Source organism: Mirounga leonina, unplaced genomic scaffold (genome assembly GCF_011800145.1).
Source record: "Mirounga leonina isolate KUSES-001 unplaced genomic scaffold, KU_Mleo_1.0 Mir_127, whole genome shotgun sequence".
Taxonomy (NCBI): domain Eukaryota; kingdom Metazoa; phylum Chordata; class Mammalia; order Carnivora; family Phocidae; genus Mirounga; species Mirounga leonina.
In genome coordinates this window covers 3,951,884-3,976,287 of record NW_023270316.1, presented here as the reverse complement: position 1 = coordinate 3,976,287, position 24,404 = coordinate 3,951,884, and the positions used below count along the sequence as shown (strand labels likewise).

At 41.1% G+C, this 24,404-nt stretch overlaps 1 protein-coding gene across 1 annotated transcript in view; it reads left to right on the top strand.

The window, feature by feature from the left end:
• The window catches only part of MYO16 (myosin XVI), a 435,081-nt gene that overhangs the window by 43,459 nt on the left and 367,218 nt on the right, over positions 1-24,404 (top strand). Inside the window, exon 3 of the mRNA XM_035003781.1 lies at positions 9,727-9,870. Coding sequence (XP_034859672.1) covers positions 9,727-9,870 — 144 coding nt within the window. The remainder of the gene's footprint in view (positions 1-9,726; positions 9,871-24,404) is intronic.

Here is a 24,404-nt window from a genome sequence, read left to right as displayed (position 1 = left end):
ATTTGAGGCCCAGGTCACAGAGTATAAAGACTCAGAAATGGTGGGCTCAGAAGGAAAACGAAATGAGAGGATTTCAAGTGAGAAGGCAGAGGGAAACACTTTCTTAACTCTCCGTTCAGTGTACCTGTGTTGCATCTTCAAATACCGTTAGGCATGGGCTGCGAGCCTCGGATAAAGGGAAGGTGGAGCTGGGGCGTGCGTGAGAAAGCCTGGGGACGGCCGCGGGGCCGCGAGCTCAGCACTGAGTCATCGTCCCCTGGGGTTCCTGAGTAAATAAAAGCAAATGAAAAATTGCGAGTTGCCAGAGAGACAAAATTACAGGGTTTCAACATGCCTTAGGTACTGAAAAAGGCAATTTCGCCATCTGAAATGTCAAGTGTGAGCATCTGCGCTGTTGGCCCCACCTTTGGGGCATCCTGCGCTGTGAAGCCTGATGTGTTATCAGCACCGAAGCTCTAATTATAGAGGCTTAGATCAACGCCTTTGAGAAAAAGGCAGCCTCTGTTTGTGTGGACCATCGAGAATAAGCGGTGGAAATTGTTGAGATTTTCGGAGTTTTATTTAACTCAATTATTCTTCATTGAGTGTCTGATTCCAAGTGTAGATTTTGGTACATTCCTCTTAGAAGTGGCGGGAGAACTTTGATGTTGGAGATGAACAAATCCCATCCTGTACAGGTAGATATTTGAGAAGCAGGTTTGAGTATCTTTTGTCATATAAAATCTTTAGTTTTATCTTCTTTTAAAGTTTTCACCAAATACCTCTGGATTAGCTTGTTGGCCTACCCTTCCGTAAATAATTCATGTATCACACGTATGGCAGGTGTCAAGTCCTGTGATCGACAGAGGGGAAGTAATTACAGCAGGTGACAGTATCTGCACCCCAGGAGGCCAATAGACACGAACACTCAGATTTAAGTCTCAGGAAGAAATGATGATATTTGTGGATTTGGAAACAGCACCACATGGGTTTTGCGAAACCACTGTCCAGGGTTTTATGTTATGACCTCTAATAAATGAGCTCTCGAGAAGGAGCTCCTGATGGCGACCAAACCCTCTAGAAGGGAGCATGAAACACAAATTCTTTTAGTGTGGTCTTATGGCAGCAGCTGACCACAGTGAGGCTTGAGTGGAATGCATTAGAAATAGGAACTACCCTTTCTTTGACCTGGTGAATTGTGTATATAGTACAAGCAGGTAGATGAGATGAGAGAGAGAAAGAGAGAGAGGGGGAGAATCTTTTGCGAGAGCAGAGAAAATCTTGAAGGCTAGACCAGAAACTTTTAGCAGTGACTCAGGTTGAGGAAAGGAGGCAAAGTCTTTTCATTTTTACATGTATGTTTCATATAATAGAAGAAATTGATAGAAGTAGTTCTGACTGCCGCTTTGTTAGAGGGTAAAATTCTAACTGTTTTAATCACTTCCTGCTCTTCCAAGAAAGTCTGGTGTCTGAATTGGCTGCTCACTGGGCTTCACTCTCCACATCTTTCAAGCTTCAGGAGCTGGAAGAAGCAGAGATAATTAGCAAATTACTACAGTTGCAGCTGTTCCACATTTTAGTGTCTTTTAGAGGGGGTGGAATATTATATTTTGAAAAGAGTCAGAATACTAGGACTGTGGAGGAAAGGTCTAAAGAAAGATCTTATTTTAAGACTGGTCTAGGTGTTAGAGAGCAACAGTGATCAACAAGTACGTGGACATTGTCCGGAGCATCTGGGCATTGACCGTGTGACCCCCTTCCTTTGCTCTTCCAGAAAGTAAAGGGGAAAAGCTGTGAGGGTAGATAAACACTGGCGAGAAAAGGAATCATAGCAGAAGAGAATGTGCCCTCTCCAGGGTCCGTTCCTGGGAGCTTCTTGGGTGATGAGAAATGGGGTACATCCATACAGTATGGTGCAGCAGGAAGTGAAGAGGCAATTGAAGGAGCAAGATGGATGCGAAAGGATAATGCCCATGAGCAGGAGAACCCTACCATTCTGATGTCTGAGGATGATGCTGGAAAGGGCTGGAAAACAAGAAGTAGAGTTTCCATGGACAGGAAATAGTGACTCCTTTATTTTTTTTTCCAAGGATGTGATTAAGATTCAAATTTCTGGCTGGACTTTGCTTTTTAAAATCCAGCATCTCTTTGGTCCATGAGAATCATGGCATCCATAACTGGAAAGCCTATGTCCAGGATCTTGGATCGTGAGTACAGTATCCATCTGAATCTTGAATGAAAATCTTAACCTTGTTCTGTGTGGTGGGTATATTTTTATCTGGACTGCCTGGGTGCATGACTTGGGGGTAAGAAGGCGACAAAAGTGCATTTCTCAGAATGTTACCAGGAACTGAGGGGAGTGAATTTTCCATTTTTGAGTAAATATATCACACAGGACTGGTTCATTCAAGAGCAAATTCTAAATTCCTTAGTAAAGTTACCAGTGAGATTTGTGTTTTGTTTTGCTTTATCTCTGCAGCCGTAGAACCCAACTTGTAAAGGATTAGAATCCTTCATGACAGGGTGAAGGTAGATGGGTGAGGAATGTTTTACAGATGTCTTTGAACTTTGAGCCCCTCTGAGAAAAATCCCAGTCGACCAGCTTGAGAGCATTGGTACAGAGCCTTTCCTAGGGGAAGCTGGATGTCGCACCCAGAAAGGTTTTCCCTGAGGTCTCAGTCTGAAACTCACCCTCTCAGAAAGGTGCCTCATGACATAGAATTCCTCAAAGAGCCATTTTCATTCCTCCTCCAGATTGTTATGCTGTTTCCTACTTTGGGGGTGCTCCTCTGAGATGGCCCCGTAGCTCACTGGACTTTCCCATCATACTGCTCTCTTGACTGCATTGCCCTCTTGAACTTGGCTATTGACTGGGGACAATATCTAGTCCATGATACCAACTCTCTGGCTTGGTGCAGCACTGGGCACATGGTAGGTCTTCAGTGAATACTTAATGGATTATGAACGTCTCAACCCCTACCTTCCCCACCAAATCCTTCAAGACCTGTGCCGAGAGTGTCCCATACTGGAGTGTCTGATTCTATCAGGCTCTTAGGTACCCTCCACTGTGAATCTAGAATGCTCTGAACACCCTCAATTTCATTCAACTGGATTGTCTGTTTCCCAAGGGTAGTTACTGTGTCATTAAACTTTACTTGTGCACTGCCCAGCACGGTGCCTGGAATAGAGTGTTGCCTAATAAAATCTTGGTGATTCAAAGTGAGGCAAACCAATGTTGCAGCTGAAGGAGCCGAGTTTACGTTCACTTAAAAGGATAAAAGTTCCATTAGGATTTTAAAGTTTCTGGATGTGCATCAGTGGTACATCTGAATCTCTTTAGTAATAGCCTGGTTTATAATGAGAGTTTGGTTCAGTTGGCTGGAAGATATGTATGCTTAGAATGCAGGTGGAAATAATAACTATGATTCAGCTTGGAGGGTTCTGGGTAGGTTATGAATGGAGAGGTAATCTGTAGGACAAATATTTGCCAGAGAGAAGAAACACATCTTATATGACTTATGATGGGGTTATGTCTGGATGAACCACGTGAGCTGAAAGTATCGTTAGGTCAAAAATGCGTTTAATACATAACCTACCAAACACTGTAGCTAGCCTAGCCTAGCCTAGCCCATTAGCCTACAGTTGGGCAAAATCATTGAGCACAAAGCCCATTTTCTAATGAAGTGTTGAATATCTCATCTAATTTATTGCATTGTCTACTGAAAGTGATACCACAGAATGGTTGCCTGGGTACAGAGTGGTTGGCAGTGTATCACTTGTCTTCGCTCACGACAACATGGCTGCCTGGGAGCCGCAGCTGCTGTCCAGCATCATAAGAGGGGCTTGAACCGCATGTCGCCAGCCCTGGACGTGATCCAAATTCAGAATTCTTTCACACCTTCGTAACGTCAAAAACTCTTAAGTTGAACCATTGTAAGTTGCAGGCCATCTGTACATGAAAAGCAAAAATGATGAGAAGTATGTTCAAGATGACATTATAATGAGTGTGATCCTTCAGTGTGATATAATGGCAGAGAGCTGGAAGTGATTTTGTACGGATCTAGGCACTGGCTGAAAGAGGTGGCTAGTGGGATTGATGTTCAGTACAAGGGGCCATATGGAAGTTCTAGAGAGATTTCAAAAATTTTAAAAATTGCAACAAATTCAAATTCATTTTCCTACTGATACAAATCTGTGTGTGTGTGTCTCTCTCTTTGTGTATCTCTGTCTCTGTCTCTCTCCATCTGTCTCTGGTTGTAGAAAAGTTTTTAACCACTGAGAACCCATAAATATAGGGCAAGAAAAATGGACAATGATTAATCCAAATTGCTTCCTCTCTCCCCACCGCTTCTAGAGAGTTCAGAGATAATTTTTTTGTTTAATAGCAGAACTGTGCTTAGCACATGATACCCACTCAATAACCGACATCTGGATCAATCTGGATGTTGTCCCAGTAACTCTTTGCTAGTCTCTTCTGCCCTAGTGGCTTTGAAATCAACACAGAGGAGAAAAAGGGAAGTGTACCTGAAAATGTATAGACATTGAGAAAACTAATGTGACAGGTTCAACCCACGTTTAAAAAAAGAAAAAAAAAAACTTGCAAAAGATAACTGTCATGTATGAACCAGTGAATTTAATGTGGGAATTCAGCTTTTGATTTTCTGAGTGATAGATTTCAGGGTTGCTCAAGACATGCTCATTAGCCAACCAGAAGAACTAAAATACATAAAATGTCCCTTATGACAAGAGGTAGGGAAAAGACAGAACATTTTAAGTTTAAAATTGTCTGTATTTGTTATTTGGTTTCTATGGTTTTTAGGGTCTTTTCAGCTGAATCAATACTCCGCATTGTATTGGGTTTGTACATCGAGAGACGTTACCTTTGTTTAGAAACAATTCCAAACAGTGAAAGAATGCATTCCCTGAGAAGCTATGGACTGCTGAGTTAGTGTGGAGAGTGTTCGTTCTTACTAATCCTAGGCAACTCAATAAACAGTCTTGGAGGAAGGAGCTATTTGTGGTGTTGCTCTCTAAGTATGCGTTAGGAGGCAGAATGGAATGTTTTGATCATGGACTGGGATATTGGGATTTAGTACTTTAACAGGGAGCCAGTCTTCATGGGGGCAAGCCAGGGGGTGGTAAATAAGTAAAACATGGTGGAGGTTTCTGGGTCCTGGAGGAAAGACATTTTATGCTTTCAGAGAAGGTGGGTAACCCAGTATTGCTGTTGTGCTCAGACTGTGGGGATGACTGTGATTGTAGTCCCTAACTTTGATGAAAGGGGAGAGCGACCCTTTTGGGAGAAGAGTGAATCTTAGAAAGTAGCACACTGAGGTGAACAAATGGTGACTCTAAAAGAATCAATAAGCTCAGGGGCGCCTGGCTGGCTCAACCGGTGGAGCATGGAGCTCTTGATCTCTCGGTCATGAGTTCAAGCCCCATGTTGGGTGTAAAGCTTACTAAAAAAAAAAAAAAAAAAAAAAAAAGTCAATAAGCTCAGAAAGTGGCCAAGCTTTTTCAGGGCCTGATGGGAGAAGAATTTTACCTACTCAGTGGAGGAGGCTTCAGGAGAGATGGTATTTCCAGACAGATAGATTTAGGTTCTGTGGACATTCCTAGGTAAGGAGGGTTTATTTGAAATGGACTAGGTTCCAGAGGTTCGCTGGAAGGAAGTACAGTGTGTGGACTTGAGGGACCTGGGGGGCTGGTTGATTAAGAGGTTTGGCAGTTCAAGGCAGGCTTCACAGGCACATGGTCCATGTGGTCACTCCAGGCTTTGTGCTCTGCAGGACCCATGCTTGGTTTCATCCTCTGCTGTCACCATCTTAAAATTCTTAGTCATTTTTTAAAAAGATGTATTTATTTATTTGAGAGAGAGAGAGGGAGACAGAGAGGGTGTGGGGGGAGGGGCAGAGGGGGAGAGAGAATCTTAAGCAGACTCCACGCCCAGCACAGAGTCCGACTTGGGGCTCAATCTCACGATCCTGTAATCATGACCTGAGCTAAAATAAGAGTCAGATGCTTAACTGATGGAGCCACCCAGGTGCCCCCAAATTCTTGGTCATTTTTGAATAAGGGGTCCCACTTTTTCATTTTACACTGGGTCCCACAAATTATGTAGCCCATCCTGCCTGGACCTTGGAGAGGCAGAGGACGGTGACGGGAGGAGCCAGGGGAGATGACTAGTGGTGTCAGAGCTCTCTGAAGGTGACCGAGTGGCAGTTCAGCCACCTTCTTGCTCCTGTAAACTGTTGCCAGAAATTGGTTGAAGTTGGATGAAGAACAGTCTGAATGGGGAAGGAAGATTTGCTAGCTGGGAGAAAATTCTTTCCAGTGAAAATGACGTTTACTGTCTAACAATAATGTTGTAAGAACATTGTAACGGGAATGTTCAACCATCGTAATCTTTTCAGACAAGTGTGATTAGAAGGTATTTATTGCTGTCAAATTATTATTCATGATCCTCTGAAATGTGAATCTAAAAATTACATTACTTGAGAGAGGCTGATATCATTTTCCACACTGTATCTAATTAACTCTTTTTTGGTGAAAGACATGGAAAAGCCAAACTGTAGGTATCTTTGAATTGTAAATGTGGATTCCTGAGGTACAGGCTGAGGAGATCTTGACAGACAGGGAAGGAGGAGGTCGCATCACTGTTGATTATGCAGTGAGTTATCAAAAGGATAAAGAGAGTGGAATAGGCATTACCTGCATGTGAATTTCCTGAAAGAAATTGGATCCAGGCCCCAATTCTAAAACCTATTTATTGAGCCTTTATACTCTGATCCTCATCTTATTAGTCATTGTACCCAAACCTGCAGCTACAGTAGATGGGGCTCTGGGTCATAGCGTCTTCGTTATTGTTACACATGATGCAGTACATCACATAGGCAAAGGTCATGGTTCAAAACTGAAACTGATCCTTCCGAGTTCATTGCCCAGGTGCTTCCATGCATCCCAATACTGACAACCTGTGCTTATCTTCCTTCATATGGAACCTGTACCATGATTTTGCACCACCCTGACCGTATGTTCTTGAGACCACCAGGTACTAGAAGAAGATAGGAATGTTCTTCCATGACTGCATTATGATTGGGAACCACAATTCATATGTCTTCTTTTTTCTGTCTTTGGTGAAGTATCAGCTCAAATCTTGTACCTAATTTTAAAAATTGGGCTATCTTGTAATTACTAATTTTAATGCAAATTAAATAATAGGAAAAATATAAATCAATCCATGTGTAGTCCCCATTTCCAGTGCTATCAGTTTGTTTGGTTACTGTCTGGAGATTGTCCATGGCTCACCAATGCTCGGTTCACTTATTGAAAGTCCTCTTCTGCTCTGTCTCACTTTGTGTAATCTACATTACCGTCTTCAGGTTCACCAGTCTCATCTTCTGCAAGAGCCAGTCCATTGTTGATCCCATCCACTGGTATGTTTTTCATCGCAGCCAAGGTAGTTCTCATCTCCAGGAGTTAAATTTGAGTCTCTTTGCTGTCTTCCATGTCTCTGCAACTCAACAGTTGCCCAATTTTTTGAACATATGGAAGGTAGTTATTGTAACACTTTAAACATGCAGGTTTGCTCATTCTAACAAGTGTATCACTTCTAAGTTGGCTCCCACTGATCACTCTTTCTCCTCCTTGTGGGTCCTATTTGCTTGCTGTCTTGTATATCTGGTCATTTTTCCTTGGATGCTAGATGTAGTGAATTTTGCTTTGTTGGGTACTGAATATTTTTATATTTCTGTAAGTAATCTTGAGCTCTGTTTGGGGGGCATTGAAGTTATGTGGTTTGAGGCTTTCAGAACTTGAGTTTAGTATTTCTAGGTGGGAGTAGAACAGCTTCCAGCTCAGGGCTCATATCCCTCCCTTCCACCCCTGCACTGAAGCAAGACATGTCTGGTACTCCACCCAGTGCTGCATCGATTAGAAGGCCTCCTTCCTGGTTGCTGGAAACAGACACTATTTCTGGCAATTCATGAGCTCTGACTCCTCTTCTTTTTCAGGGGCTTCTGTTCCTGACCTTGGGTAGATTCCTAGAGTGTGTGTGTGTGTGCCGATCATGATTTTTCTGTGTACATGAGGGGACCGACCGCAGATCTTGGAAGTCCTCTCTCTCTCTCTGCAGCTCTGTCCTCTCTGTGACTCTGTCCGGTGCATGCTGGCCAGCTTGGTCTCTGGACTTTCAGTTCAGTCCCCTCTTGAGTGCCCAGGGTGACCGGGGTTCTCCTTGCTGTGCGGCGGCAGCTTGGGAGGTCCCTCAAGGCAGTGAGCTGGAGCAATAGCAGGAGCAGGACTGCCTTGTTCCCTCCCCAGCTCTCTGAAGTTATATTTTGTCTGAGTGTTTTTGTTTTCGTTTCAGTTGATTCGGGCAGGAATGCCAATCTGGTCCCTGTTACCCGATAGGGGAGTCCTCGGTGATTTGTTTTTTTTTTTTTTTAAGATTTTATTTATTGAGAGAGAGAGAATGAGAGAGAGAGAACACATGAGAGGGGATAGGGTCAGAGGACGAAGCAGACTCCCTGCCGAGCAGGGAGCCCGATGCGGGACTCGATCCAGGGACTCCAGGATCATGACCTGAGCCGAAGGCAGTCGCTTAACCAACTGAGCCACCCAGGCGCCCCACGGGTGATTTGTTTTTAATTGTCTGATGCAGTGACTTGTTGACACATTGGCATGATGGTACTGCCAGTGGCAGCATCAATTACTGCTTTTTGGGAGGGGAACCTGTCTGATGCATCCACATCCCATGGAAAGCGTGTATCTTTCAACCCAGAAATTTTGCTAATAGGTAGTTAGGTTATTTAGCATAGGTCTTTTTTTTTTTTTAAACTAATTAGGTAATATGCATTTGACACTCATGTAGCCTGTAGATAGAAAATATCAGTCTTATACTAGGACCGGATAATTTATAAGGTCCAGGGCAGAATGAATATGTGGGACACTTCAATAATTATCGAAAATTCATCATGGCAACAGTAGAGCCTTAAACCAAGTGCAGGACCCACCTAAGCATGACTACAGAGATTGTGCCCCCTCAGAGCCAGCCCTGACTTCGAATATTTTTATGAACTTTACCTATAAATAATATATAAAAAGTAAGAGCAAAACAAGTCCCTGGAGAGTTTGATTTAGTAGACTATGAAATTTCTATAAAATACAGTGATTAAAATTCATTTTAGAAGATTTTGAAATTAACAATAGTTAACTGTTCCAAGATGGCACCATGGACTTTTTAGTTGTCTTATACAGCGAGGCTGAAGGCTGCATTTGGATGATGGGGGATGAGTTTAGAAGGACCACAAAGGGTCTTATCGGTCTTGGATGCAATAAGGTGGTGAAACTCTATTCTTTGACAAAATTCAATGACAAAATATGTACATTTTAAAGCAGAAGGATCATATGATCAAATCTGTATTTCAGAAAGATAATTCTGATAAATGGTCCAAGATTTTCTGGTAATCCTATCTACAAATGTGGAGGACCCAAATAGTGAAATTTTTTCCTCCTTCTTAATATCTGTCCCTATTTTCTCATTTTTATTTCTACTGTGTATGGATACCATTTCCCCTTGAGTCCTCCATCCTCCATATGCCCCTTAGCTTATAGGTTAGCTGGAGAACAGTTAGCCCCATCTCTCAATCTCTAAATTGGCACTGAAATTTTTATCCCTGGACATTTGCAATAAACCTTATCATAGTTTGAAATACATTCCTTTTTTTTTTTCGTTCTTTCTTTCAGTGCGCTCGGTATGATAATGCCTTCATTGCCGAGATCCTGATTGACAGAGGGGTCAATGTCAACCACCAGGATGAAGACTTTTGGACACCAATGCACATCGCCTGTGCTTGTGATAACCCTGATATTGTCCTGCTGCTTGTACTGGTAAGTAAAGCAATTTAGTTTATTACCATTTGAAGATTTGACAGCATATAAAAGGCTATATATTTAACTATTCATATTTCACAATATGTAATACTTTGGTTGCTAAAAAATAAAATGTGTATGTATGTCATCCTTTATTTTCCTGGAGTTACAAGATAATTAGAGACTAAGGTTTTGGGTCACAGAGTTCATAAAACAAATTGTGCAGATAGCATGTGAAGCTCTACTCCCCTGGTTTTTTTTCTGGGAAATTATGTGCCTTAATACTTTGCAAGTGAGTCCTAACTAAAATGGTTTCATACATGGTGTTTCTTTCAATCCATTCTCTTAATTTTTAGCCAGCTAGGCATACAGTAATGAGATATGGCAGCTACTGAATCTTATTCTCTTGCTCACATCTAGTAAAGCAGTGTCTACAACATTTCTTTACAAGAAAATGAAAACTTTAAGTATAAAACTCACTAGAGTTATTTGTTGCTGTGGTTTTCAATTATAGTTTAGACCCTGACATTGATCCTCACAACATACTTTAATTATTTTGGAATTGAGATTTGGGATTTTTTTCTGGTGAGTTTATCTCTAACAAAGAGTTTAAGAAATTATGCAGGATTTTTAGAAAACATGCACATCTCATCGTCTGATTATGTTGCTTTTCTTTGGCAGACAGAACTGAGAAAGAGAAGCTGGTTTTATTTCATGTGTGATCATAGAGTTAAATCTATAGTTTCCAGATTAACATGGTCATAGTTGTGCAGTGACCCTTTTCTCACATCAGGTACAAAGTAGTATTTCTGACAGTTATGTTCTGCAGTGACCTTCATTTAGTGATCATTTAATTAATGTTTATTGATTACTATTTTTTTTTAAAGATTATTTATTTATTTGAGAGAGAGAATGAGATAGAGAGAGAGAGCATGAGCAGGGGGAGGGTCAGAGGGAGAAGCAGACTCCCCGCTGAGCAGGGATCCCGATGTGGGACTCGATCCCGGGACTCCAGGATCATGACCTGAGCCGAAGGCAGTTGCTTAACCAACTGAGCCACCCAGGCGCCCCTATTGATTACTATTTTTAACATAATTCCTGCGCTTGAGGAAATTATAGCTTATTCGTTCATTTGAATATTTGTTGAATAACCACTATGTTCTAGGTGCTACACAGTGAACAAAAAGACATTTTACATTATAGAGTATGACAAAAACAAGAGCAAGCCAAATAAGGGCTCCACTGAGAAATGTGGTTAGTAGATTAAGCAAGAATAGAATAATTACTTTTATTTTTTTTGTTTTTGAAAATTCTATTTTATTTTTTTAATTTAATTTAATTTTATTATGTTAGTCTCCATACAGAACATCATTAGTTTTTTTTTTTTTTTTTTAAAGATTTTATTTATTTATCCATGAGATACAGAGAGAGAGATAGGCAGAGGCAGAGGGAGAAGCAGGCTCCCCGCAGAGCAGGGAGCCTCATGTGGGGCTCAATCCCAGGACCGTGGGATCACGACCTGAGACGAAAGCAGACGCTTAACCGACTGAGCCACCCAGGTGCCCCAGAACATCATTAGTTTTTGATGTAGTGTTCCATGATTCATTGTTTTCGATTAACACCCAGTGCTCCGTGCAATACATGCTTAGGTTCTTTTTTTAAAACTAATTTAGCTAATATGCATTTGACACTCATGTAGCCTATAGATATAAAATATCAGTCTTATACTAGGACCAGATAATTTATAAAGTCCAGGGCAGAATGAATATGTGTAAAACACGGCACTAAATAGACCACAACGAAGACTTTGCACTATGATGGTGAAACAAGAAGGCCCGGCATTGGCTTGTGGGATCTCTGTTGCAAATGTGTGCACTGGTTGATAATTTTCCCCACTCTGCTCAAGTGTGCGAACGACCGCGGAAGTGGAGCCCAAGGATTCCTTGTGGTAGGTATTACAGAAAAATTCTGCCAACAGAAGAATTCGCAAAGGTGGAACCTGTGAATGATGAGGATCCCTCTGTTTATCACTAAGCAAAACAATGGACACTTTCTTAGAATTTTAAGTATGAAATAGAAATCATCTAAACCCAGTATATTTTAGGAATTGGGTGGATCAAAAAATGATGAATTTCTGCAAGAAGTTTTCAAAATTTATACAAAGAAAGTCTCAGTATTTTTACAATTTCCAGCACGCAGCTGGATAGGGTTTTGGAGTTTCCTGGAAGTTTTACAGAGCATTCCTATGATGTGAGCAGTATACTTAATATATAATCTTTATTTTTTTATAATAAGAAATGAGTTATCAGAGAGTTTCCATAATAGAATAACAAGTCAAATCTAAATGTTTTGGCTCCTCCCAAAATAAAATTTTAGTGCACTATAATTTTTTATATTTATATATAATTACACATGTATTTAATTATGTGGAATATATATTGTAATTACACAGTTTGTCCACTGAGAATTTTCTTTTCCTTACTTTTATTGATTGTTGAGCATCTCACATACGTACATTTTGATTTTTCATTCTACATTATCTAATTTTTTTTAAAGGTTTTTTTTTTTTTTTTTTAAATTCATGACAGACAGAGCGAGAGAGAAAGGCAGAGGGAGAAACAGGCTCCCAAGGAGCAGGGAGCCCGATGCGGGACTCGATCCCAGGACCCTGAGATCATGACCTGAGCCGAAGGCAGATGCTTAACCATCTGAGCCGCCCAGGCGCCCTACATTATCTAATTTTAAAAATATTTTCTAACTTGCTCCATATTCAAACACTAATGTTCTAGAACTCAGAATTATATCTAGTTTTTTTTTTTTTTCATTTCAAGGTAATTGGCTATTTCCCAGATTTTAAGAAGCTTTTCTCTTACTCAGGAATATATCACAAAGGCTGATAAATGATTAACTCAAATCATGTCAGGTTGTCTTCTCTAGAATATCTTGATTTCGTATTTATTTCAGCATGTTTATGTATGTATATTTCTAGCCTGTTGTATCACTGCATATATACCTTGAAGAAGTACTTATGGAATATGCTCAGAATTTGCTCAATCCCTTGCCTGCGGAGGGAGGGACAGTAGGCTTGTCTTTGCTGTATCGTGCCTTGGGACTGACTGCACAGGGACCAATCTCTGAGGAAGCTTGCTCAGTTCTCCCTTCTTTTCTCATATGACTTTGAGTAAAAGATTTGCATTTATTTCAGTTTTCTGAAATTTCATGTCTGATTTTGCAATGTGGCTGCAGGTGCTGCTTACTCTGCCCTGTGAGAAGTTCCAAAGCCGGGCCACATCTGCACGTTTTAACAGTCCATTGCATTTGGAACCATTGGAAATACAGCCCTTTAGTTTGGTGTTAATTGTTTTGAAAGGAAAATAATCGAGTAAAAGACTGTAGGATGCTTCTACTTGAGAAAATAATATACCTGGGTTACTGATAAATCATCTTGGACTTTTTGTCTTTCCTATTGAAAAACTTGGGAGGGTATAATATTCCACATATCCTGGAATTATTTAGTAAACATTACTCCGTAAAGGGTAGCTATTAAAGGTGATTGCAAGAAATGAGTAATGGACAACAGAAGGATAAAATGTCATTTTAATAAGTTTTATTTATAAAACAGTGAATTAATTCTGTTACATGCTACCAGGAGACCTTTCAAGGTATTTTTACTCCTTGAAATCAGAAAGCGTAGGGAAAATGTTAGCAGATGGATAGTCCTTTACTAAGTGAGGCTCAGCAATATCTTTATCATTGTTTCACTTCAGTAACAATGGAACGATTACTGGAAATTGCACTGAATGTTTTCTCAGCCCTTGTCCTTTTGCGTGTGAACATCTGATGTTCATAATTTTTGTGCCTGTTGGATAGTGTCATGGACCATGTCTAATGGGTAGTGTGGAACCAGATCATTTTAATGGGTGCTGCAGGTAACTGCCAGAAACCAACAACTCTGTCATAACTGAGATAGTAAATGATATTTCAAAAACGTACTGCTTACTTTGCGTTAGGTGGCATAAATTGATAGATCAAAAGTAACTCGTTCCCAAACGGTGCTTATTCATTGCTTAGACCATTCTTGGGTTAAATATTAGGACATAGGGTAGTCAGCTATTTAAGAAGGTGATATCCTCCCTAGAAAATGAGCTATACATCCAGATGGTTCAAGGTAAGTCTGATTTTCCAGTAAGATCTGTGGCAGAGGGCCTGGCGTCATTATCAGCTTTTTATGTAAATGACCCCAAATGCAATATTAAATCTCCCTTAGCAGTTTCTCTTGCCTTCAGCTTCACTGACAAAGTAAGTTTCCAGGCTTGAATGCCTTCGGCTTCCACCTAACAGACAAAATGAACAACAAACTGTTAATTTTTTTCCTATTTATTCACAGCCTTTGTTCCATCCTGAAAATGTATTTGTTTCCCCCCTGAAACTAAATTCTCCTCCATCCTCTCTAGACTCTACTGACTGCCACCTGTCGAAGGATTTCTCCGTCACTTTTCCATCTCCCGTTTCCATGGTCTTTCCATTGGGCTCCTCTAAATTCATAGTTATGTCGCAGTATCTTCCAGTAATTAAAAAACTAAGGAAAAGCCTGATTAAACATCTTTCCTATAATTGTCACCACGGTGTCCCTCTCATTCTTATAGTCAAGCTTCTCTGAAGAGCAGCATGCTTTTGCCGACCCACTTACTGCCTCCCAGCCACGCCTCCACGCGGCCAGGCTGCCTGCTGTCCACGCAGGGACCCCAGCATGGCCTTGCCGAGAACACTTCTGACATCGCTGTGATGGATTTCGTTGTTTATCCTACTTCATTTGTCTCACTAGATCTAAAGGCAAGTGGGTCAGTGAAGGAAATTGGGCAAACAGCCAGGTTTTTTTGCTCAAGGTTGTATTTTGGGGGCTCATCAGAGTAAGAATTTGAAAGAAGCTGCACTGCCTTCTAAGCCCTGTTCATGGCCATTAAACTTAGGAGCCTCTTTGCTTTATTGAGGTACACTTGCAAATAAGATTGTATATTAATGTACAGCATGATGATTTGATATACGTGTACTTTGTGAAACGATGACCGTAGTTGGGTTATTAACACATCCACCACATCACATAGTGATCAGTAATTCTTATTTTGTTGTGGTAAGAATGCTTAAGATCCACGGTCTTAGTGAAACTCAAGGGAACAAAACCGTATTATTACTTACCGTCACCATACAGTACATTTGATCCTCAGAGCCTATCCATCTGCACCTGACCAGTGGCTCCCCATCTCCCCCACCCCAGCCCTTGGTGACTACCTTTCTACTGTCTGTTTCTATGAGTTTGACTTTTGTTATTGTTCTTATGTCGTGTTTTTGTAAACCTATCATTACCTGACCCTTCCCATGACTAAAATCTATGGTGAAAATTCATCCTGACTTATGGTGAAAATTCTCGCTCAATATTCACAGTGATTAAGACCATAAAAGTGATTTCAGAAAACAGGCAATAATGTGTGCTTTATGATAAATCTATAACTTGACATAAAATTATCTGAAGAATGGAGAAATACGTTACACACCTTTCGTAGGCATCTGGCAGAAACATGAGCACCTGAGGTTTTTCCCAGGCTTGTTAAGTTTGAGAAACACACATTTCCATGTCCAGGGTCTAAGGACAACTTCCTTAGGCTTCCTAAGTTCATTTATTTAAGCTTCCATTTTTAGTAAATAATACTGCCTCTTCAAAAGTGCTTTTCATGATAAATAACATTTTCATCTTTATTTAAGACAATTAAAAATTTAATAATTTGCATTAATACTGTAAAGCATTTAGATTTGATTTCTGAATATCCTTTTAGTAAGACATTTTGTTTTTCTAATTATGGGACCAATTCACATTTGTTTTAGAAGCATTGGGAAATACAGAAAACCCAAAAGAACATAAAAGTCATCCATAATCCCACTGGTCAGAGAAAGTCAGTATTAACATTTAATAAATGTCCTTTTGGTTCTCATTGTGTGGGTGAGTGTAACACACACGTAATACTTAGATTTGTGTTATATACACACTGTCTCATTTAGTTTTTTTTATTCTTAGAGATTTTTTTTTTTTATTTGAGAGAGAGGGGGGGAGAGAGTGCAAGCAGAGGGAGAGGGAGAATCTCAAGCAGACTGCACTGAGCGCAGAGCCGAACGTGGGACTCAGTCCCAGGACCCTGAGATCACAACCTGAGCCAAAATCAAGAGCCAGACACTCACCCCACTGAGCCACCCAGGCGCCCCAGATATTGTCTCTTAAATGTCACAAAATTATTCCGTGTTTTTAAATATTTTGTCCAAACACATATTTAGTGGCTGCATAGTGTTCCAGAGTTTAGACGCTATAATACTTTTGGGTAACTTAAGCTGTTTCCAGTTTCTCACACTTAACAATGACGAGTAGTTTGTAATTTAAGAGAGCTGTTATTCACAATGGAATGTAGTTATCAGTTTTATTTCCTCCAGGAGTGAGGTGGAATGAGTTGAACTAAAGAGAGCTGTGAGGGTGTAGATGGATGTCTATACGTCTGGCTCTTTCTAAACGAGATGCGCTCAGTTGAGGGGTTTTTCTAGCTACTACCGACCGGATTTCAGCAAACGAATTGTACCGTGATGCTCTGCTCTGAGACGCTCCTCAAGTGAAACGATTGACTTATACCTCTGGAGTGATTCTAATAATGCAGGCCTTGGAAGCCTGGCAAAAGAGTTACGGCCAGAGCCCTAGGTGAGAAAGGCCATGCCACTGGGGTCTCCAGCCATTTCACACGGGGCCTGGGCTCCTGCTGTTGGGTCACAGACACCTGGCCGTGTTTACATAGTGAGAAACATCACGCAGCATTTCTGCTCTGCTTCGTTTCCCCCTGACCTTGCCTTCCCTGTAAGGGCTCAAGAAGGGCTTTGGAATGATGAAGTATCGCCCCTTGTGGGTATCCCTAGCGTGGGGGGTCATTAACGAATATGACTGACCTTCAGTCTGGGACGGGCCTTCTGTGTCGACGGCACTAGGCTGGGTGCAGGGCCGTGAAAGAAGAAAACCAGGAGAGGGACCTCTGTGTTAGAGGCTGCAAGTGGAGGTGGAGGCCACGTACGGGAGAGATACACGGTGCTGGATGAAAAGATGTAATGAGAAAGGAGTAAGTGATGGACTGAGTCTCATTTCCGTGTAGATAGAGCACCTGACAATTTTAAACCCAAGAGTGAGTCAGTCTGTCAAAGGTTGTGGAATTCAGAGGAAGAGGATTCTGATTGGAATGATATTGTTGAGCGGACCCATGTCCTCTGTATTTGGGGAGGGCATGAATAAGGCTTATAATTCAGGATGGTGAGTTGTAGACGGTGTTCTGGGTTTTTTCCTGGCTGAGTGACTGTTGTGGAATCCCAGCAAGAGAGAGATTAGCCTCGGAATCAGTAGTATCTTGAGTGGAGGGAAATCCCATGACTTTGCTATCTGTGAAATTGTCTCTATCGAATAAAGTGGAAGAAGAGTGACAAGCTTTAGCCAGCCCCTGGCTTGGGGAAACAAAGGCATGGGTTAGACAGAGGATTTGGGAAGACTTCCCCTAGGAGCTGATCACCAAGGTGAGATCTGAAGGGGGACCCAGGTGTGTTCATCAGGGGAAGGGGGAGGATAGAATATCCCAGACCATTGAACACCTTGTATATTAGACTCCTTGATGAGATGAGAAAGGGCAGGTCTAGAGGAGGCCAGGGGCTTGGCTGGAGAGAGTGGGAAGAGCATGATGAGGAGGGAGAGGTAGTTGGGACCCAGTCAGATGCAAGGGGAACCTGGCTTGGAACCTGTGAGGATGGGTAGGTACGTGGTCAGATTGTCACATGGAAATGATCTCCCTTAGCATAGTGAGGTTATCACTGCAGCTTCGGTGAGGGGAGATGAATGTTTGGACCAGGGTGGTGAGGGGCATGAGGAAATCTGAAAAACGGTTATAAAACAGTACATATAATATGGTCCTGTTTTATAAGAAATAATAATATATTCATATGATCACATATATATCCATTTATAATTGTATATAGATACACTGTAGACATTTTTATAAAGCTGATATCATAATTTCTGTGCAACTTTACAACCCAATAAATACATGTATTAACAGGACAACTTGCAAGGGTGTATTAAAATGTATCTACTAGCCATTTGCTGATTTATCCTTTAAATGACAATGAGAATATTGAAATAGAATGCCATAACAGTTGTCTTAGAGATTTTTTTTTTTTTTTTAGATTTTATTTATTTATTTGAGAGAGAGAGACAGACAGATAGCGAGAGAGCATGAGCGGGGAGGAGAGGGAGAAGCAAGCTCCCTGCTAAGCAGGGAGCCTGATTTGGGGCTTGATCCCAGGACCCTGGGATTGTGATCTAAGCTGAAGGCAGATGCTCAAGCAACTGAGCCACCCAGGTGCCCTGCCTTAGAGATTCTTTTTTTTTTTTTAAGATTTTATTTATTTATTTGACACACAGAGATAGAGAGAGAGGGAACACAAGCAGGGGGAGTGGGAGAGGGAGAAGCAGGCTTCCCGCGGAGCAGGGAGCCCGATGCGGGGCTCGATCCCAGGACCCAGGGATCATGACCTAAGCTGAAGGCAGACACTTAACGACTGAGCCACCCAGGTGCCCTGCCTTAGAGATTCTTATAAATTTCTAAAACACTGGTTCCCATAAATATAATAAATTTAACCTTTAATATTAACTTCAAATGTTCTTAGAAACTTGTAATTTAAAAAGTAAATTTTACCTATTGGAAAAAGTAGCACATTTTAGCATGGCCCACAAAATAAAAGCCTTTTAATGGGATTATTTATTATAATACAAGAAAATCCTGAAAAAAAAATTACATTAAGCCAGTATCAATTAAATATTTACCCACTTTCAAGAACATTACATCTGTGATAAATTTAGTACGAGAACAGTGCTTTGAAATTTTTATCTTTGTCTTTAGAATATCCCATTTCTAGTGCTGGAACATAATTTATAATAGGAATTTCCAACACATTATTGATGGTTGGAAGGTATAGATAGATCAGAAATATCTGTCATCCAAGTTTCTACAGTCATACTTAGAGTCGATTTTATGATACAGTTGGTGTTAAAGTATGATTGTTTCAATGTTAACTTAGTGCTAACATACACACAGCATCGTCAGACCACATACAGCCTCTTACTACAGGGGAGATGCCTTGACTTCCAGTTCAAATTGTATTTTTCTCAAATTTTCTTCCCTGTAGGTCGATGACTGGTGTGCCATGCAGATTTTATCCTGTCCGTGTGTCCTCTAGGTAGAGCTTGCTTGGGAGTTTATATTTTACTAGCGATGACTTGAATTGAACCATTTCTGTAAGAGATCACTGTTATGACAACTGCTTAGTTCCGAGGTGGTTAGATTTTCAGTCTTTTCAGCTAACGGGAAGAGAAAAGGATCAAGTCATTTCCATCAGCATGAGCATCTTATGGAGAAATGTTGGTCTTTTGATTCCAGTCATTAGGGCTCCCTCCTTGCCTGCATTGGAAGAGGAGAGAGACCTGGCCATCACTCTAGCTGCTGGATTTGGGTGATAGAGTATTTTTTACTTAATTCAGAACTCATCCCAGGGACTTGGGTGCAGTGTTTATGAATAAATCAAGCTCCACAAAATCAGAAATTCCTTCCCAGTCAAATACAATGAAACATTCAATCTTTAAACCATTTTTGAAAAGCACATTATTGTACCAGGACAGTGCAAACTATTCCCTTATTTGGGGGCATTCATAAACACCAGACCCAGAACAGTGCATATTTCTGACCAGTGCTTTAATCTAATACCTTTGCTGTCATTCATGATTCCCGACACCCTTATTTCTTTTTCAATATTATCTCTGTTACAGCAACCAGATCTGGGTATTTTAATATTAATAAAAATATGATGTTAGGTAACTTATACTTTAGATTTTTTCATATTCAGTGAAGATATTATGAGATCTATTCTTTTATGTGTATAATTTAATTCAGGGAGCTTGAGCCAGGACTTGCCAAATGAAAATCACTCTTTGACAGATTTTGTAGGCTATGTTCTCTTAATGATTGAGTCTGTTTAAAAAAAAAAAAAAATCATAACATCTCAGCTTTCTGAAGATTTTTACTTTAAGAACTGTATAATTTGCAGATAATATAGCAGAATTCCAAGATTCTCTGTTGAAGTATGAATAGCCATTAGTGATTTTTGTGTAGATGAGGCAGGAATGACTATGTCATGAAACGCACACATTATCCCCATGTCTACGACCGCTCGCGTATTTCTGACATTTTTTGTGGTGGGCACATGGCATTTTGTGCTATTTATCAAGTCACTGACCAGTTAGGACTCAGGAGAAATGCAACGATCTGTGTTACCTGGGAACTGGGGAGGAAGACGAGGGAGTATCATACAAAAGATGTGATGCGGGAAAAGTGCTGTCAAACTAAGATGCGTTTGAATTTAGCTCCATCTGACCACCCGGGGCATGTAGAGTGTGCAGGAAAACTTAGTATGGGAACCATCTGGCAGACTTTTTTCTGCAGTAATTGAAGACTTGTAGTAAAAACTCTGGGTTAAAACCTTTTAAAACTAGAAAGCAGGTAGAAGCGTAGATAGGAGTAAAGAATATATCTAATGAAAGATAAGACAACTTTTTTGGCTTGAGAAAATAAATTAAAAAAAAAAAAAAAGGCTGAGCCAAAGTGATGCCATAGAAAATCCAGTTACCATTCAGTATTTTCTGTCAGCCTAGAAGAAGTAGAATGGAATAAATCTGAAAGCTTAATTTCTTAACAGAAGCAAGAGGCATTTGATGGTGGCATCCACATGACCCTAAGGCTGGGGACAGAAAGAAGAGAACTCCGCCAGGAAGCACCAGGCAGGACAGCTTCGACAGCTGGGAGGCTGTGCAGCATGGAGCCCCCTCTTAGGGGCTGTGCAAAGTGGGTCCAGCTTCACGGGCTGCTTGCCACTCTCACTGGTTCTCAGATTCAGCAAACATGGGTTCTAGAATTGCATCGTCGGTCCAAACACTTGCCTTGCCCTGCTGGCCTCAGCCATGGGGGGACGCAGTTACCACCTGCCTCCATTCTCCAATAATGGAACTGGTAAATAAAGGGATTACCGTAGAAAAGGGTTTGGGCATCCACAGTCCAGGCGCATCCTGATGAGGCGTTTCCAGACCATGCCTGGAACTGGATTGTCTAGCTCAGCAGTGCCCAGAGCCCTTGGATCACAGGGTCCCCATTTCGCTCGGATCCTTCTAGCATACAGAGGCTTCACATTACTCTGAGGCAGTGTGGGGTTCTAAGAGGGACAAAGAGTCGGCAGGGACCCCAGACACCTTAGAAAATCTCTCTTACGACCAGACTGTGCCATGAAATGCAGGTGACAGCTGAGGAAACTTTTCAGGGGAGCCAGAGGGGAGGAAGGACACCCCGCCGCCTGGGGAGTTGGCTCTAGCCCCGATCCAGTGTCCTCATCTCTGTGACTCCTCTGAATAGAGTTTAGTTGGCCGTGTAATTACTTGAGGGCAGAATGTTTGAGATCAGGGAGAGTTAATTGGAAGGTCAGAGAAAAATCTCAAAAATGGAGTATTTTAAGAGACTTCACTTTTTCTTTTTTTTTCTAATTCAATTAGCCAACATATTAGTACATCATCAGTTTCAGATGTCGTGTTCAGTGATTCATCGGTTGTGTAAACACCCACTCATCACATCACGTGCTCTCCTTCATGCCCATCACCCAGTTCCATCTCATCTCCAAGGGAGAGGACACTTCATCTTAGTGAGGTCATTGCCTGGGTTTACACAGTCACGCAGCCCGACAGGGATTCACCTGGGGTTTGTCTGTTTCCAAAGTTCGTGTTCGTCCCCATCTCCGCCACCCCTCTGTATCTACTGTCTTTGTTGTGCTTTGATGCCGATGGGGATTATTTTGTCAATTTAACTGGACTCCTTAAATTGTAAACACCTTGAAGGTAGATTCTTTGCCTTAGAGTTTTTATACCACTTCTGCATCCTCCTCTGAGAACTGCAGATCCTAAAATGCAAAGGGAGACCTCAAAACCTGGAATAGAATTACGGGATTCAGAGTTTGGCTGGGATCCTGTCCCATCACCTCATCAAAAGAGGTCCTTGCACTGTCCCAGGTGTAATGATGGTCTGGGGCTGGGTTTAGAGAAGAAGCCACCTCTCCACCTTGCAGAACTCCATTGATAGATCTGCTCAGTTGTCCTTGAATCCAGATGGATGTCACCTTTTCCTATAGCCATCAGACTTCCTGCTTCTCACAGGTCCTATTCTCTGAATTAGTATACATTCTAATGACTATTTTAAAACAAGAAAGCCATCCTCAATAAGCTGTAAGCTGTCAATCTTCCTCTCAAACTCAGGTAATAAATGAAAACACTATTTTCAAAAATATCTCTGGTTAACTTATGATGTGAATTCATTCATTCACTCATTCATTCATAAAGTACATTTTTTATTGAGAATCTGCTGTGTGCCCAGTGCTACGCTTGCTCCTAAGGAGCAAGAACATGAACAACAAGAAAAACAGGGTCTTTGGCCATAAACACTGATACTCTTGTGTAGTAGAGAAAGTAAAAAATGAGCATAAACACTCATTAGTTTTTTGTGTATAATCATTAATATATTTACATCAATGATTTTCTGCCTGCCATGTGTCAAATCTCAGCTTCGGGTGAGGGCTGTGATGGGGTAAATATGAGAACCTTGTCCTCGGGGCTCTGGGGCTCCTCACCGGAGGCAGTTCCTTTGCAAGAACATCACCTGAAACGCTGGTAAGTAGTGATGAGAGTGAAGGAAAAATTGATGATATATTTTGAAGGTGAAATCAATAGTAATGCAGGGTTTTTGTTTTTGTTTTTTTTTAATGTTAAAGAAGGAGAGGGAATTTAAACATGACTCCAGGCCTTCTGTGTTTGGGAAATTGGAAGGGATAGTGCAAACACCAGTGGAGAAATACTTTTCTGTGGGAGGGCCATGCGTTCCTTGTCGAACATGTCAAGGTCAGGATCCATGAAAGATGCACCTGGAGAAATCCAGGAGGCAGTTGGTCCTGGGACAAGAGAGAGAGAGAGAGAGAGAGAGAGAGGGGATGTCTTATCTGCACACACATGGGAACAGAAGCCCTGGAGTAAATCACATCAACCCATCAAAATGTGAAGTCCAAAAAAGAAAGAACATCTAAAAGAGGGTCCAAAGTAAACCAATTAAAGGACTGTTAGAGAAACCGGAATCTGCAGAGAAGACTGGAAAAGAAAAGCCAGATTTGGAAGGCAAACCAGAAGCGGGTACTGTTGTGAAGTCCAAGGGAAATATGCCTGGAGCATTTCCTTGTGGAATGAGAACTGGAATTAACTGGAGAAGCTAGTCATTCAAACATGGAAAAGCAAACACTAGGAAAGTTGCAAACTGCATCTCTTGCTCAAATGCAAGGACATATAAACTCTGCGTGGTTTCCCCTTCTTATGTATATAGATATTGCAGTGTGGAACATTAAAACTGTAATAGAATATGCTATAGACTAAAGAAAGAAGAAAAAAAAAAAAAGAGAGGAGCTGGTACCATAAGCTACCAGAGATAAATCACACATGGAGACCATTAGAGCAAAGTATTTAGGGACAGAAAGTATCAACTGCCCATATTCACAGTTTGCTGGTAAACAGACCTGGAAAAGGCTGTATTTTTCTCAGGGCAAAGTGTGGAGTGTTCAGATTAACAAAATATGATTTTTTTCTAAAGATTTATTTATTAATTTGGAGAGGGAGCCAGAGCATGCGCAAGAGTGGGGGGGAGGCGCAGAGGGAAAGAATCTTGGAGCAGACTCTCTGCTGAGCGCGGAGCCCAGCTCAGCTGGCACTGATCTCAGGACCCAGAAGATTATGACCTGAGTCGAAACCAAGAGTCGGACGCTTAACCAAGTGAGCCACTCAGGCGCCCCCAAAATATCCTTCTGAAAAAGCAGAGTACCCTGACTGGTATTGGAGAATATTACATGAGGTAGGAAGACATTGGCTCATTTCACGCAAGGTCTTAGTGAATGAATATTGTGTGGTTCACACAAAACCATAATATGAAGGGAAGTCAGCAGCTTAGTAGGACATGTAATATAAGCGACTTGCACAATACCTTGAAATTATGTTCAATTTACCCTAACCATTGGGGGCTCTTTACTAACGTGGAACCCATGATTTCTTGTCTTAGCTTTTTCTCGGAAACACTTAATTCAGTATACTTGCTTATGAAATTGTATTTTTTAATTGGGTGGTTCACCTTTAATTATATCGTGGCCATTCACTGATTCAAACATCACTCAGGCTCGCTCACCAGATAATCATCGACTTGCCTAAAGTCTTACTCCTCACCTTTGACTTTAGTATATTGGAAACCTGCCATGGACCCAAGAGAATGGTCATATGTTTTCATCTCCTTTCATGGTTTTGTTCATTGTTTACCTTGAAAAATATTTTTCTCAATATAAATATCACGTATTTATTGTAGAAA